At 37.0% G+C, this 13098-nt stretch overlaps 1 protein-coding gene across 1 annotated transcript in view; it reads right to left on the bottom strand.

The window, feature by feature from the left end:
* kcnd3 (potassium voltage-gated channel, Shal-related subfamily, member 3) overlaps positions 1 to 13098 on the bottom strand; it is a 120275-nt gene that overhangs the window by 18012 nt on the left and 89165 nt on the right. Inside the window, exon 2 of the mRNA XM_067393768.1 lies at positions 6740 to 6908. Within this exon, the coding sequence (XP_067249869.1) occupies positions 6740 to 6908 (169 nt within the window). The remainder of the gene's footprint in view (positions 1 to 6739; positions 6909 to 13098) is intronic.

A 13098-nucleotide genomic window follows, 5' to 3' on the forward strand; every position in this document is an offset into this window, starting at 1 on the left:
TCTAATGGGACGTGAGACAAACTAAACAATCAAATTACACAGACTCAGAGTCTACGTAATCAGCGCAAGATGTCAGCACCATATTTGGACATTGGCTTCATATTTCTACAGTGGAAGTGTGTCGTCCATCTTTTTTTACAGTATATGGCTGGCTGTGCTGTTCTGTGCTTTTTACCAAATCATTTGCACACTTTTCTTTTTGTTTTCTTTCTTTTTTCTATCCAAAGCTAGAGCAACAATATTGAAAGCTCCAGTCTGCATGTTTAGTGCAAAAGCTCATGCGATTGCTGCAATGCAGTACAGTCGTGCCGTGTACCAGCTGCTTTGAAAGGATTATCAGGTTGACTATCAACTGACTCATAACCTCACGACCTCTCAGTGTCCGAACTCACAGTGTTACGCCTGCCTTAATAGAGTATGCACCCTTTAGGTCTTTGCACACTGAGTTCGAAATTCGCGTCCAAAATATATACAACCTCATGTTGTGTCAATCACGATTACACACTGCCTCCGAAACGTTCGTCTGCCATAAAAAAAAATCGGATCAGGTTCGATTTCAAGTATTTTTCGCATCGGTGGTACACATTTTGAGAGACGTTTTGACAATTCAGAGCCTCCGTACAAGCGAACGCCAAGATCCCAAATGCCATCTGACAAGTTGATCCACGTCGTCTACAGCACAAAGCAGTAGCACTGTATGACAAACAAAGTGTGGAATACAAAGAGACAGAATATAAAGACAGATTGTGCCAGTATTGCTAGCAAAGCATCAAACTGAGCCACTGACATCATGAAGTAAACTCTGAATCAATCGGGATAATCACGCAGCTCCTTGATGAGGTGGAACTCTCTTTCCTCTCTACGGAATCTCGGCATTGGATGGACCCAAAATTTCCTCTTTCTTTTACTCTTTTTAAGAAAAGAGAGGACAACTAAATTGTGCTTACTGCTTGAAAACTCCATTTCGTATTGTTTTGCGAATATTTTCGCAATGGATTCATTAATACGCCTCAGACTCAGTGTGCAAGGTCTCTGTGCGGCAATGGTTCTCAAACTTTCTTGACTCTTAGACCCAATAACTGATGGCCCAACACAACTAACTTCTGTAAATTCAATTTCAGGCAAGTATGAACAGGACTGTTCTAGATAAGGATTATTCTTAATTTCTACCTGATTAAAATATTTTAGAGCTCCATTTATTATATAAATGCCCATGGAGTTATACAGTTTTATTGATTTTCATGATTTTTCCAGGTCTTAACACTTTTAAAATTAGGCCTCATATATGCAGAATGCTGTAGGAACCCTATTTCTTATTTTTTTTTTTTTTTTGAGGGAGTGAATTAAAATAAAAAAATCTTGATTTTTATGAATTTTTTAAATTATTCATTTTAATATTTGCTATTTTTAATGATTTTAAGTAATCTTAAGGCCCCATTGGAAGTTTGCTAAGGCGTACTAGGCCTGCGGTTGAAAACCACTGCTTTTTATAAACAAGAACAACTCATGAGCTGTAAAATGTAATTTCAAAGTACCTGTAAAAACATGCTACATCTCTTTAGTTTAATTTTAAAATGAGCCTACATTGTCTGGGTGACGTAGAGAATGATACCTGGATCTATAATATAAAGAGCTGCACGGCCTGAACAGATCTGTTAATCTGTGAGTCAGTTCAGTGACGTACTACATCCTTTTGCTTTACTGTAGTTTCTACAGCTGTGAAACAAGAACATTCATAGAAATTGAAGCTCAGGAAGCTTAAGTGGATTATATATGTCAATTAAACAAAATCTCTCTACTTTCAGAGTTTGCTGTAGTTCAGTCCACAACAAAGAGCAGATACAAGTTGTATGTCAGTGCTGTGAATACAATTTTGAAAAGAAAGAAAAAATTACAATGCTAGAGTGTTGTGAGAGGGTTGTTATGTGGTTTCTAAGGGGTTATTTTGTAGACTTTTGTTAAAGTAGTAAATGACTTTTCTCCAGTGCTGTGACGTATTTCCAAGTGAAACTGAATATTGAATAGAGGGCAGAGTTTTACTTCAGCGATTACAATATTATGAAGCCAAACTATTTTTTTTTTTTGTGTGAATTGACTTGCACGGATGAAATGTTCACCACAAAACTAGCAATTTGAGCTAACAAAATAAATAAGGTCAATTTTGATTTCAGCTGTTGCTAGGTTGTTAGCTCCAAATATGCATTGAGATCCTTTTTTTTTTTTTTTTTTTTTTTAAATAAAAGTCTATGGGATTTTTTGTCTATCAGAAGTAAGAGCACTTCTCCTTATAAAGCCGTATGATTTTTCTGTTGCATAAACGGACGAGTGACATATCAATTAAAGCTTAATATTTAGAGTGGAAATACTTGTCTTTGTACAAAACCTTGCCTTAGCATGCACCACTAAGTAAAGATGCCAAAACGAATCACAGATCATGTTCATAATTGCATTATGTGTGTGTGTGTGTTTGTGTGTGTGAAGCAAGTGCTGAATTAATAAGTCATTAACATTCACTGAAGTAGCACAGCAAAGTTCTGTTCTCAGAACTAATGAAGCAGCCCAATTACTGGACCAACTTTGATCAAAACTCTGATTCTTGAACTAACTTTGAACAAAACTCAGACCTCTGGATCAACTATGAGAGAGTCTGAGCATAATGAGATGGAGTGATCAGTTATGAATGAATTGTGTGATGTCTTGGAAATGGTCTGTTCTCTTTAGCCCTCTGGCTATGCATATTTGCATTAGTTATTAATAAGGTGTATGCAGCTTTCTGTAGTCACTTAAAAAAAAAAAAAAAACTGCAGCATGTTCGTGAGGTGAGACACAATGAGCCACTGGAAGATGAAATTAACGTATAAAATCTGAAGCTTTCCACACTTTGATCAAAGTTTCATTAAGCTGACGTTCACTTCAATGGTTCTGCATCAAACCCAGCTGTCATGTCTGCAATGTTCGTAATGCAGAGTCTTCTAGAAATCCCTGTAGTGCTCTAAAAGTGATTAACCCGAATTACTTCTTACCCGAACCCACCGTGCATAAATTAATAATAAAAAAAAAAAAGATAAACTCAACTCGAGACAAACCCCATAAAATTAGACCCGAGTTCTTTTCTAACCCGACTGGACATGAAAGTAAAAAGCAACAGTCTGCAGCCCTGCATGCCAGTGGCGAACGGGGACTTTTTCAACAGGATATGACACAGACCAAAATCAGAGACAAATAGCCTAAGAAACACCACAGCAGGTGTAGATTTTTGGTTTAACTTAAAAAAGTAAGTTACCTGATTGCCTTAAAATTTTGAGTTCATTGAAATTAAAATTTTTAGTTAATACATAATATTTGACAAAAGAAAACAATTTTTTTTTTACAGTGTAGCTTATTTGTGGATTAAATATTCTCCGATCCTTCCTCGTAACATTTATGTTAGCTATGTTTTATGTTGCCAGATAATGTAGCCTAGCCTTTGTGTACGTCATTTATTGGTGCTTTTTTGGTCCTTTTGGAAACATGAAAGCTTCAGTTCCTATTCAGTGTAACTGGATGAAAAAGAATGACAAGGGCAGTTTCCTTTCTGATCCACTCAAGAATGACACAACAGGTTTGGAATAGACTTACGATATCATCACTTTCACGGTGAACTCAAACAAGGCAGTTTGAGTTAACACTTTGAATTTTATTTTTAATTATTTTGCCTAAAAAAAAAAATAATAAAGGAAATAAAGGAAACTAAATACAGTTCAAAGATTAGTTCAACTAAAAATGAAGGAATTATGCACTGTGTGTCAGAATAAAGAACCTGTGCGGCAAGATTGAGGAATATGTCAACTACTTGGGTCCTTCACCAAAACAAGCATGCATGATCTAAAACAACATGTAGAAAAATATAATATGCGCTGTTGCTGATTTTCCTTAATTTATACTCAATATTTATAACCTCAGATGCAGAATTTTTTTTACTTGCATGTATCATTTTGTTTGTAGAGTACCTGTACCTGTATACATGAGAGATGACAAGAGCACAAGAATGTTATTCTATTTGTTAGTATATTGATATAGGAACTGCTGTTGTCAGTTAAGTAGCCCTTTAATCTGGTATCAAATCTCAGAACCAGTTTGGAACAACATGAACTTGCTTTACAGTACTCATGTAGCTCATAGCTTTAAATCTGGCCCACATTGTGACTCAAAAATGTAACTGTTGATGTTGTTATTATTATGAATATGATTATGATATTCTAAGTAAATATTTATAAAGACCTCATAATGCTGCCATAACAACAATTAGTAGTTGGTAATAGTAAACACACCCACATAAATGCACTTCTAACACCCACACAGCCATTTTGTTTACTGTACTTGTTTAACTGAGCACTAATTCAGTTTTATCAGTTCATCACATAAGGATTTGACATCAGTCTATGATGCATACACTAATATTAGAGCTGTAATATTAAACTCGAAAGCTTTTTTCAGTAATAATGTCTAGTCTATTAATACGTATAACACAGTTTTGGTGCAGTACCAGTGCTGTATTTTGGCTACTGGACAACAGGTGAGACAGGGGAAGGTCACCTCCCAAAAGTGACTGCTGGGATAAACAAACCCCTCCCCACAGGTCTCGTCTGGGCAAGCTATTTGTGGAAGGACTGTCATTAGGATGAACATCCCTCCTGGCTCTCTTTCCCTCACTATGTCTTACTCTTTTTCTCTCATGTCCTTTGGACAGTAAGCACAGCTGTTCCTATGGTAGAGGTTAACTCGGGGCTTGAGGCAGGTTTGTGCACTTATGCCACTCTGTTATTAGTTAACTGTAGATGTGTTTAAACACACACTCAGAACACATTTTTTTAAGATGGTCCTGTGAGGTTTGGTCGCATCTGGCAGCTTTAGTTTGGACTTGAAACTGAACTCGCTTCCCCTGCGGCTGTGCTGAGAAAGAACAGAAAATGGTTGGCGACGGAAAATTCACATTAATATCTTTTTAGGCTGATCCGACCTTAGATAATGTGGAGACTGGGCACTGCTGCAGTGTGAACGCAAAGAATTCAGGGGAATAATCTGCCATACTGGATAAACTTTAATTTAACACTAAGTAAAATGCTAAAGCCAGTGGAAATCTTGCCTGCGGAGACAATGTGGCCCCGTAAGCCCACCCAAAACCCAAGCTTACATTAATTCCTCATTAGCATACATTAAATCCATGACTGCGAGCATAACATATCACTGAGTGCAGGAGGTGACGTCTCTCGCCACACACAGGATGTCATAGGAGTGGCCTTGGTGTTGTTTTTCTGCGATCAAGCTAATCTCCAGTAACATTCGCAATTATTAGCATAGCAAAAGCAAGCTGGGAGGCCTGTGGTGATTTAACAGATAATTATGCCTAAACTAAATAACCTTCAGAGAGAGATATAGAGACGTTTCGGAGGAGGACGGGGAGGGATGGAGTGATAGATGGATAGACGCAGGGCATGTAACCCTGCTGGGATCTCATTCTAGTCTAGACTCAATCTTTTGACGCCATGCTGCCATTAAACGAGTGACAGGTCATCCCTTCATTCCCCTAGGGAGAAGAGAAAGGCTTAATTTAACATTAAGGCTGTTTGTTAGAGGTGTTATTTCGTACGAGGATGAAAAAAGGATGGTGAAGTAGTACTATTATCCTTCATGCACCCGGAAACAAACAAGTTTAATAACCTTATTCATCAGACAAGGAAAAAGAACAGCAATATGGCTGAGTGGATATCAACTGAGAAAAGACATAAAGAACCATAAAATACCAATGGTAAGACAACAGGCGATTGCAAGAGAAGACAGTCTGAGCAGCTGAGGCGGGTTGTAGGAGAATATCAAAGCTTCAAAAATAAAAGTAGATTTGGGATTTACTGTGAAGGATTATGTCTTTTATTGTGAAGCTGGGACAGGAACATCAATGCCCTGACAGTAACAAAAAAATGACCAAAAATTACATATACCATGATATTCTTTGAGCTACCGTTGTAAATGTATATGGTAATCATTCAGTACCATGGTGTGTACACTACCGTTCAAAAGTTTGGGGTTGGTTAGGTTTTTTTTTTTATGCTCACCAACAATGTTTATTTGATTGCAAAATTCAGTTAAATCAGTTATATTATAAATTTGTCATAACTTTTTTTAAAAGATCTGTTTTCTGTTTTAATACAGGTGCTGGTCATATAATTAGAATATCATCGAAAAGTTGATTTATTTCACTAATTCCATTCAAAAAGTGAAACTTGTATATTATATTCATTCATTACACACAGACTGATATATATCAAATGTTTATTTATTTTCATTTTGATGATTATAAATGACAACTTTTGAACATTTCAAACTTTTGAGCAGTGGTGTTTATCAGAGTACCATAGTAACCATCTTATGGTTACCATCTAGTTACCATCTAGTTACTATCATAGTTACCATCTAATACCATCATTGTACCATGGTACCACCACAGGGGAAAGATATCTTGTCACCTGATTTTACTCACAAACCCTGTGGCCTTTCTCCACCCTTGACTAATAGCCTTCAAAACTGCCCTTGGGACAACAAAAACTATCACTTCTCTTTATTTTAGCATAAGATGGAAAAGAAAATGATGTAATTTAACAGGAGCATTACTCAGAGGTAAACACTAGTGACCTGCTTCTCCGCCAAAGCTGCTCTGGTTAGAGGAGGCGATGCCCCTCGGGGAGTTTTAAGCTCCACAGACCTGAACTTTCTGAGCCCGACGCTTGTCAGCTCTCTGGTTCTGATGGTAAATGCGACTGAAGTTGGAAACGATGACGGGAACAGGCAAAGCGATGACCAGCACCCCACTGAGGGAACAGATGGAGCCAAAGATCTTCCCTGCTATGGTCTTTGGGACCATGTCTCCATACCTGCAGAGAAAGAGCAAGAAATAGAGACATTAGTCATCGAAATATGCACAACCTGCTTCTACACATGTTCTTTCTTATTTAACAGACCAGCAGCATTAAAAAAAGCAGACAGATACATGATATTACACCTACACATCTCAAGCTCCTAGTAATAATTATATTCCATCTGTTTTTTATTATTACGTTCCAAATAATGAATAATCGCAAACTCTTACTAAAAATATTTGTATGCTTTTACTGCATATTGGCACTTCCACATGCCACCTAATAGTACCCTGTAGACAAAGCAGGAAAATTATTGTGATGCTGACATTAGAGATGCCAGATTGTAAATGCAATAAATGATTATTGAAGCAGGAGGGTACAGAGGCGTGAGTGGGACGAGACTTTTACATCCAATTGTATAAAGAGCCATTTGTCTGCAAAGCTGTTTGTTTGGAAAGTCTTTTATTTTGAAAACAGCTTGGAAAGTCTTTTATTTATCTTTTTTTTTCAGAAAATGTTTTGTTTTGAGTAACTTATGCATGAATAAGTTTGTTTTGAGAGTTTTTTTTTATTATTTAGTAAGCTTTGTTTGGAAAGTCTTTTATTTAGAGAGCTGTGTTTTTGGGAAGTGTTTCATTTCAAAAGCTGTTTGTTTGGAAAGTCTTTTATTTAGAAAGCTGTTTGTTTGCAGAGCCATTTGTTTGTCAGTTGATTTGTTTATAAAGTCTGTCCCAATGCCATTTGTTTGGATACAAAAGTCTTTGTATAAATGAGAATAAATGGTATAAATGGATAATGTCCCTCAAAATGAGGCCAATATTATTAGCATGTTGTGATTATCATCTTTTTAAAAAAGAGATTAACTGTACAAAACAGGAGCCAAAGCCAGCAGAGAACGAGAAAGTAATTTAAGATGTTTAAATTAGAGCAGTTAAATCCCTCGATCCAATGCCCTGGCTATTTCAAGGACATCAAATACAATTCGATACAGTCATTTAAAATGGAAATACAATTACACGCACCACTGTAGATCTTCCTCAGTTTGCGTGATGGACTGCCATCTGAATTCAGGCAGTGAGGAGTGAAAAAACTTTTTTTTTAAGATAAGGTTGCTGACCAAATAACTATTCAAACAAATTGGATGGTTCAAGGTGGTTTTAGGAAAAAGGAAGACATTAGTTTAAAAAGATGCAGACTAAAGTAATTGGATTCTGATGGAATACAGCCACAAAGCAAGCGAGAAAATAAGACCGGTGCACCTGGTGGAATGGAAATGATGTAAGCATAACCGTATCTTATAGACATGTATGCACTGAAAATTAAATTCATATGTGCAGATGTTCAGAACTACAAGAGTTTTCTTTTTAGCTAATTCATGCAGTCACTGCCAGTGAGGATTTAATTAACAGTGGATAATCCTGTTCTTTCATTAAATTAGTTTTGTGTGAGTGAGGCACAATTCAATCAAACACAATCAGAAAACATGCAGCCAGCCTAGGATTTGTAAAGAGACACTGAAGTTGTAATTTAAGTGTCTCAAAATAATAATCAAAATGAGAATGCATTAGAATGCAGTGCTGTTGTGGGTCGTGAAAGCAGTTAAAGTATTCATGGTTCAATACAAGTTAAGCTCAATCGACAGACAAAATTAAGGTTAAGTGCTTAATAGAAGGGAATTGAAGGAAAAGTAGGGATGTATCGCTATCGGCCCGATAACAAGCTCGTGTACTTGTACTCGTAGGCCTACTTGTAAAAATACCCCTGATATCAAAGACTGATACCTCACGTGACGTAACTGACATAATTTTTCGTGCAGAGACACCGACGGCAGCAGCAGAAACAATGTCAGCCTCAGAGGTGTGGAAATACTTAAAAATTAATGATGACAACCAACACATTGCGAACTGCATGCTTTCAATCACAATTCGTTATCGATTAGTGAAGGAGAGATAGGCAGAATCACGCTGAATGACACAGACCAGAAGCGCTCTCTCTGTCTCTCGCACGCGCTCTCTCTCTTTCTTGCACGCGATCCCAGTTCTCTCAGACAGCGCGCGATCAGTTCTCCTCGCGCCTGAATGGTCAAATACACACATAGTTGTCAAAATGTCCACTGTGTGGAGTATCTCATGTAAATACAGTCGGTTATGGCTTAAGTCGACGTAAACATTTGGGTGAAAACAGGATAAGGTATGTGTCAGTATCCATGGATTCAGTCTTAAAGGGACCGTAGCCTATATTTGTCATTAATGTTAATAAAACAACAAAAGATGTTAAATAAATATATACATGGTAAATAAACCTACTGTATCTGAAAAACAAGTTTATTTGATTTGTATCTCTATAGTATTTGTTGTATTGTTTGTAAATTTCTTTTTATATAACAACAATTATACCATTGAAGGTTATTGGACACTGTGAATTTTTTGTTCTTTAAAAGGTTCTCTAAGCGATCCTGGGTGAAGTAACTTCCTGTTGACGTTCATGTTGTTAAACAAAACAGAGGCTAGCTAGACCCTCCCTCCTCCTCCTCCTCCTCCTCCCCCTCCCCTCCATGCTTCCTGAAACAGTCATGAACGAGCATTTAAAATCATTCTTGTCGGTTATTGGCTGGAGCGTGTTTATTATGATTCGTGGTCCAGGCTGCACCAGTTTGTTTTTATTGTCGTTTTCGGAGCTTGTGGCGACTACAGAGACCACGTTTTTTTTTACAGTGTGTTCAGGGGACAGGCAGCTAGCAGATAGTGAGGAGATGTTTGCTGTATGTGACAAAAAATGTTTTGGCCTAAAAACGTGTGACATCACTTAGAGCACCTTAAATAATAATAAAAATTAAAAAATAATAAAACTGATTACTTTTTTCATTAGAGTAATAATAAAGAAGCTAGTCTCACTGTGTTGTGCTTGGAAAACTGCAACATAACCAAAAAAAAAAAAAAAAAGAGAGAGAGAGAGAGAGAGAGAGAGAGAGAGATTAATAAATGTATAGGTATAGGCGAGTACCAGAAAAAAAGTATCGGTCCTTAAAAAATGGCATTGGTACATCCCTAAGGAAAAGTAAAGCTTATAATTTTATGAAACAAATTACATTAATTCTCATGTTAAAATTGGTGTATTTTTTGAGCTGTAAAGACATTCTTGACTTGAACATTAAAATCAAACCATATTGCTTGCATCTTGTGGATTTACTTTTGAAACAGTATTTTAATATTTATAGATTGGCCCCATTCACTTTCATTGTAATTGCCTCACTGGAACCCAGATTTTTGCTTTTTTAAAGAAAAGGAGTGACAAGTCTAAATTAAATTTTGTGGTAATCAACATTATGCCACAAGTGCTGCCGATTGAGTTTAGCTGTATTGAACCTGGAACATTTCCTTAACGGGATTGTTCACCCAAAAATGAAAATTCATCATTTACTCACCCTCAAGTTGTTCCAAACCTCTATAAATTGCTTTGTTCTGCTAAACACAAAGGAAGATATTTTGAAGAATGTTTGTAACCAGGCCGCTTTGGGGCACCATTGACTTCCATAGTAAGGAAAAAAAAACACTATGGAAGTCAATGGTGCCCCAGAACTGTTCAGTTTCCCACATTCTTCAAAATATCTCCCTTTTTGTTCAGCAGAACAAATAAATTCATACAGGTTTGGAACAACTTGAGCGTGAGTAAATGATGACAGAATTTTCATTTTTGGGTGAACTATCCCTTTAAATAAGGGTGCTAAAGCCAGAGCTGCTTTCATCCAGCTTAAGAAAATCTGGAACTCCAAGGACCTGACATTGGAAGCCAGAATCAAACTTGTCAATACCAATGTCAAGTCAATCCTTTTGTATGGAGCTGACACCTGGAGGATGAATGCAAACATTATCAACAAAGTCCAGACCTTCATAAACACCTGTCTAAGAAAAATCCTTCCAATCCGCTGGCCAAACACCATCAGCAATCAGCAACCTGTGGCACAAAACATCACAGCTCCCAGCCCAAGATCACAAAAGAGGCACTGGATTGGCCACACCCTCTGGAAGCCTACATCAAACATCACCAGGCAAGCCCTGACCTGGAATCCTCAAGAAAAAAGTAAAAGAGGAAGACCAAGAAACACTTGGCACTGAGATCTTGAGGCAGATTGCAAAAATATGGGTTACACCTGGAACAAGGTTGAGAGGAAAGCCCAAGACAGAGATGCCTGTTGAGCCCTGGTTAATGGGCTCTACTCCAAAAAGGGGGAAAAGGCGAAGTAAATGCTGTACACATTCCAAGGCTCAAAATTGCATTTGGATTTTCCAAATTCCATTTTGGTCACATATACTCCTGATATTTAATCTAAGCGGCCTCAAAATATATTTGGGAGTATTTGTGCGAGTGCAAATTATCCTTTGTGGTGCAACCTGTTTTCTAGACGTGCACCGGTCTACGGCCATAAACCAGAACCAGCCCAGTTTTTGCTCCAAACACGATCAGCAATCGGACTTGCACACAATCTGCACTGCAATCATTTCCCAAAATGTCATTTGTGTGAAAATATTATGAAGTCTGTAAACAGGACGTTAACAGACCAGAGAGGGAACACTTAATGAAGACAGACGCAAAGAGAAGAACACAGTTGTGCCAACAGAGAAAATACTGTACCAGGCACAGCAAGCTCACGGTTCACAATGCGTGAAATATAAGAAGAAAAATATAATTGACCACCACCTTCGAAGAGACGGCGCCAACTCCTGCAAGGACTTCAGAAGACGGAATCATCTAGATCAACATGCACATTCCATAATTTCTACATATCCTAATTATTGTTAATATGTAATTCATTTTTCCAGGAGCTCATTGCTTCTACCTTCAGTTAAACTGCTAACAGTGATTGTAAATTAATTGCCTAAATTATTACATTATTTGCTAACTGCATTCTTAAATTGTAATGTTGAAAGACATTCTCTGTAAAGCTGCTTTGAAACGATATGTATTGTGAAAAGCGCTATCCAAATAAATGTGAAATGAACTGAATAATTGGGGATGGGGGTTTATATGAATGTATATCTCTGAAGGGAACTGACTGTCTTCAGATATGTTTCAATGGCATTTTCCTTTCTTCTTATCTCTTTATAAAGTAGTGTTTATAAGTGCAGTGCTAATTTTGTGTACAGCGGTACCCAAAGAAACCAATGATGTTCCATAAGCGCCACCTACTGTTAGAGAGTGAATTTGCATTCACTCTGCTGTCTGCTGTTTTTGTTTAGTGCAGGTGTCTTATGTAGTGTAATTTAACAAATCTAAAGTCAGACCATTCTGTTTTTGCTTTAGTTTACCCAAAAATGAAATTTCTGTCATTAAAGGATTAGTTCACTTTCAAATTTTCCTGATAATTTACTCACCCCCATGTCATCCAAGATGTCCATGTCCTTCTTTCTTCAGTCGAAAAGAAATTAAGGTTTTTGAGGAAAACATTCTCAAAAATTCTCCTTATAGTGGACTTCAATGGCCTCCACTGTTGAAGGTCAAAATTACAGTTTCAGTGCAGCTTCAAAGGGCTTTAAATGATACCAGACGAGGAATAAGGGTCTTATCTAGTGAAACCATCGGTCATTTTCAAAAAAAAATGGAAATGTATATGCTTTATATAATCAAATGATCACCTTCCAACTGGTTCTGCCAAAACCACACTTTTGTATTCTTCAAAAAGCTTACGCTGTACTTCCTACGCCTTCCCTATTCTACTTACGGAAAAAAAATGGACATACAGCGTAAGCTTTTTGAAAAAAAAAACAACCTTAATTTCTTTTCGACTGAAGAAAGAAGGACATGGACATCTTGGATGACATGGGGGTGAGTAAATTATCCGAAAAAAATAATTTGAAAGCAAACTAATCCTTTAAGTACTCACCCTCATGTCGTTCTAAACCAGCAAGACCTTTGTTCATCTTCGGAACACAAATTAAGATATTTTTGATAAAGACCAAAAAATATTTTAATTTATGTTCCGAAGATGAACGAAGGTCTTGCGGGTTTGTAACGAGGGTGATTAGTTAATGAAGGAAATTTCATTTTTGGGTGAACCCCTTTAAGGGGTTAAATCCTATAATTAAATCTAAATAAAAAATAACCGCTCAAGCTGTATGTAGCATCTTTGTTTGGATCAAATTTCAAATAGCTACAGATTTTTTGTTGTTGTTAAAGACCAGTTTGGCCTGTTATAGAGCAAGTAAAT

Source organism: Chanodichthys erythropterus, chromosome 9 (assembly GCF_024489055.1).
Source record: "Chanodichthys erythropterus isolate Z2021 chromosome 9, ASM2448905v1, whole genome shotgun sequence".
NCBI classification, from domain to species: domain Eukaryota; kingdom Metazoa; phylum Chordata; class Actinopteri; order Cypriniformes; family Xenocyprididae; genus Chanodichthys; species Chanodichthys erythropterus.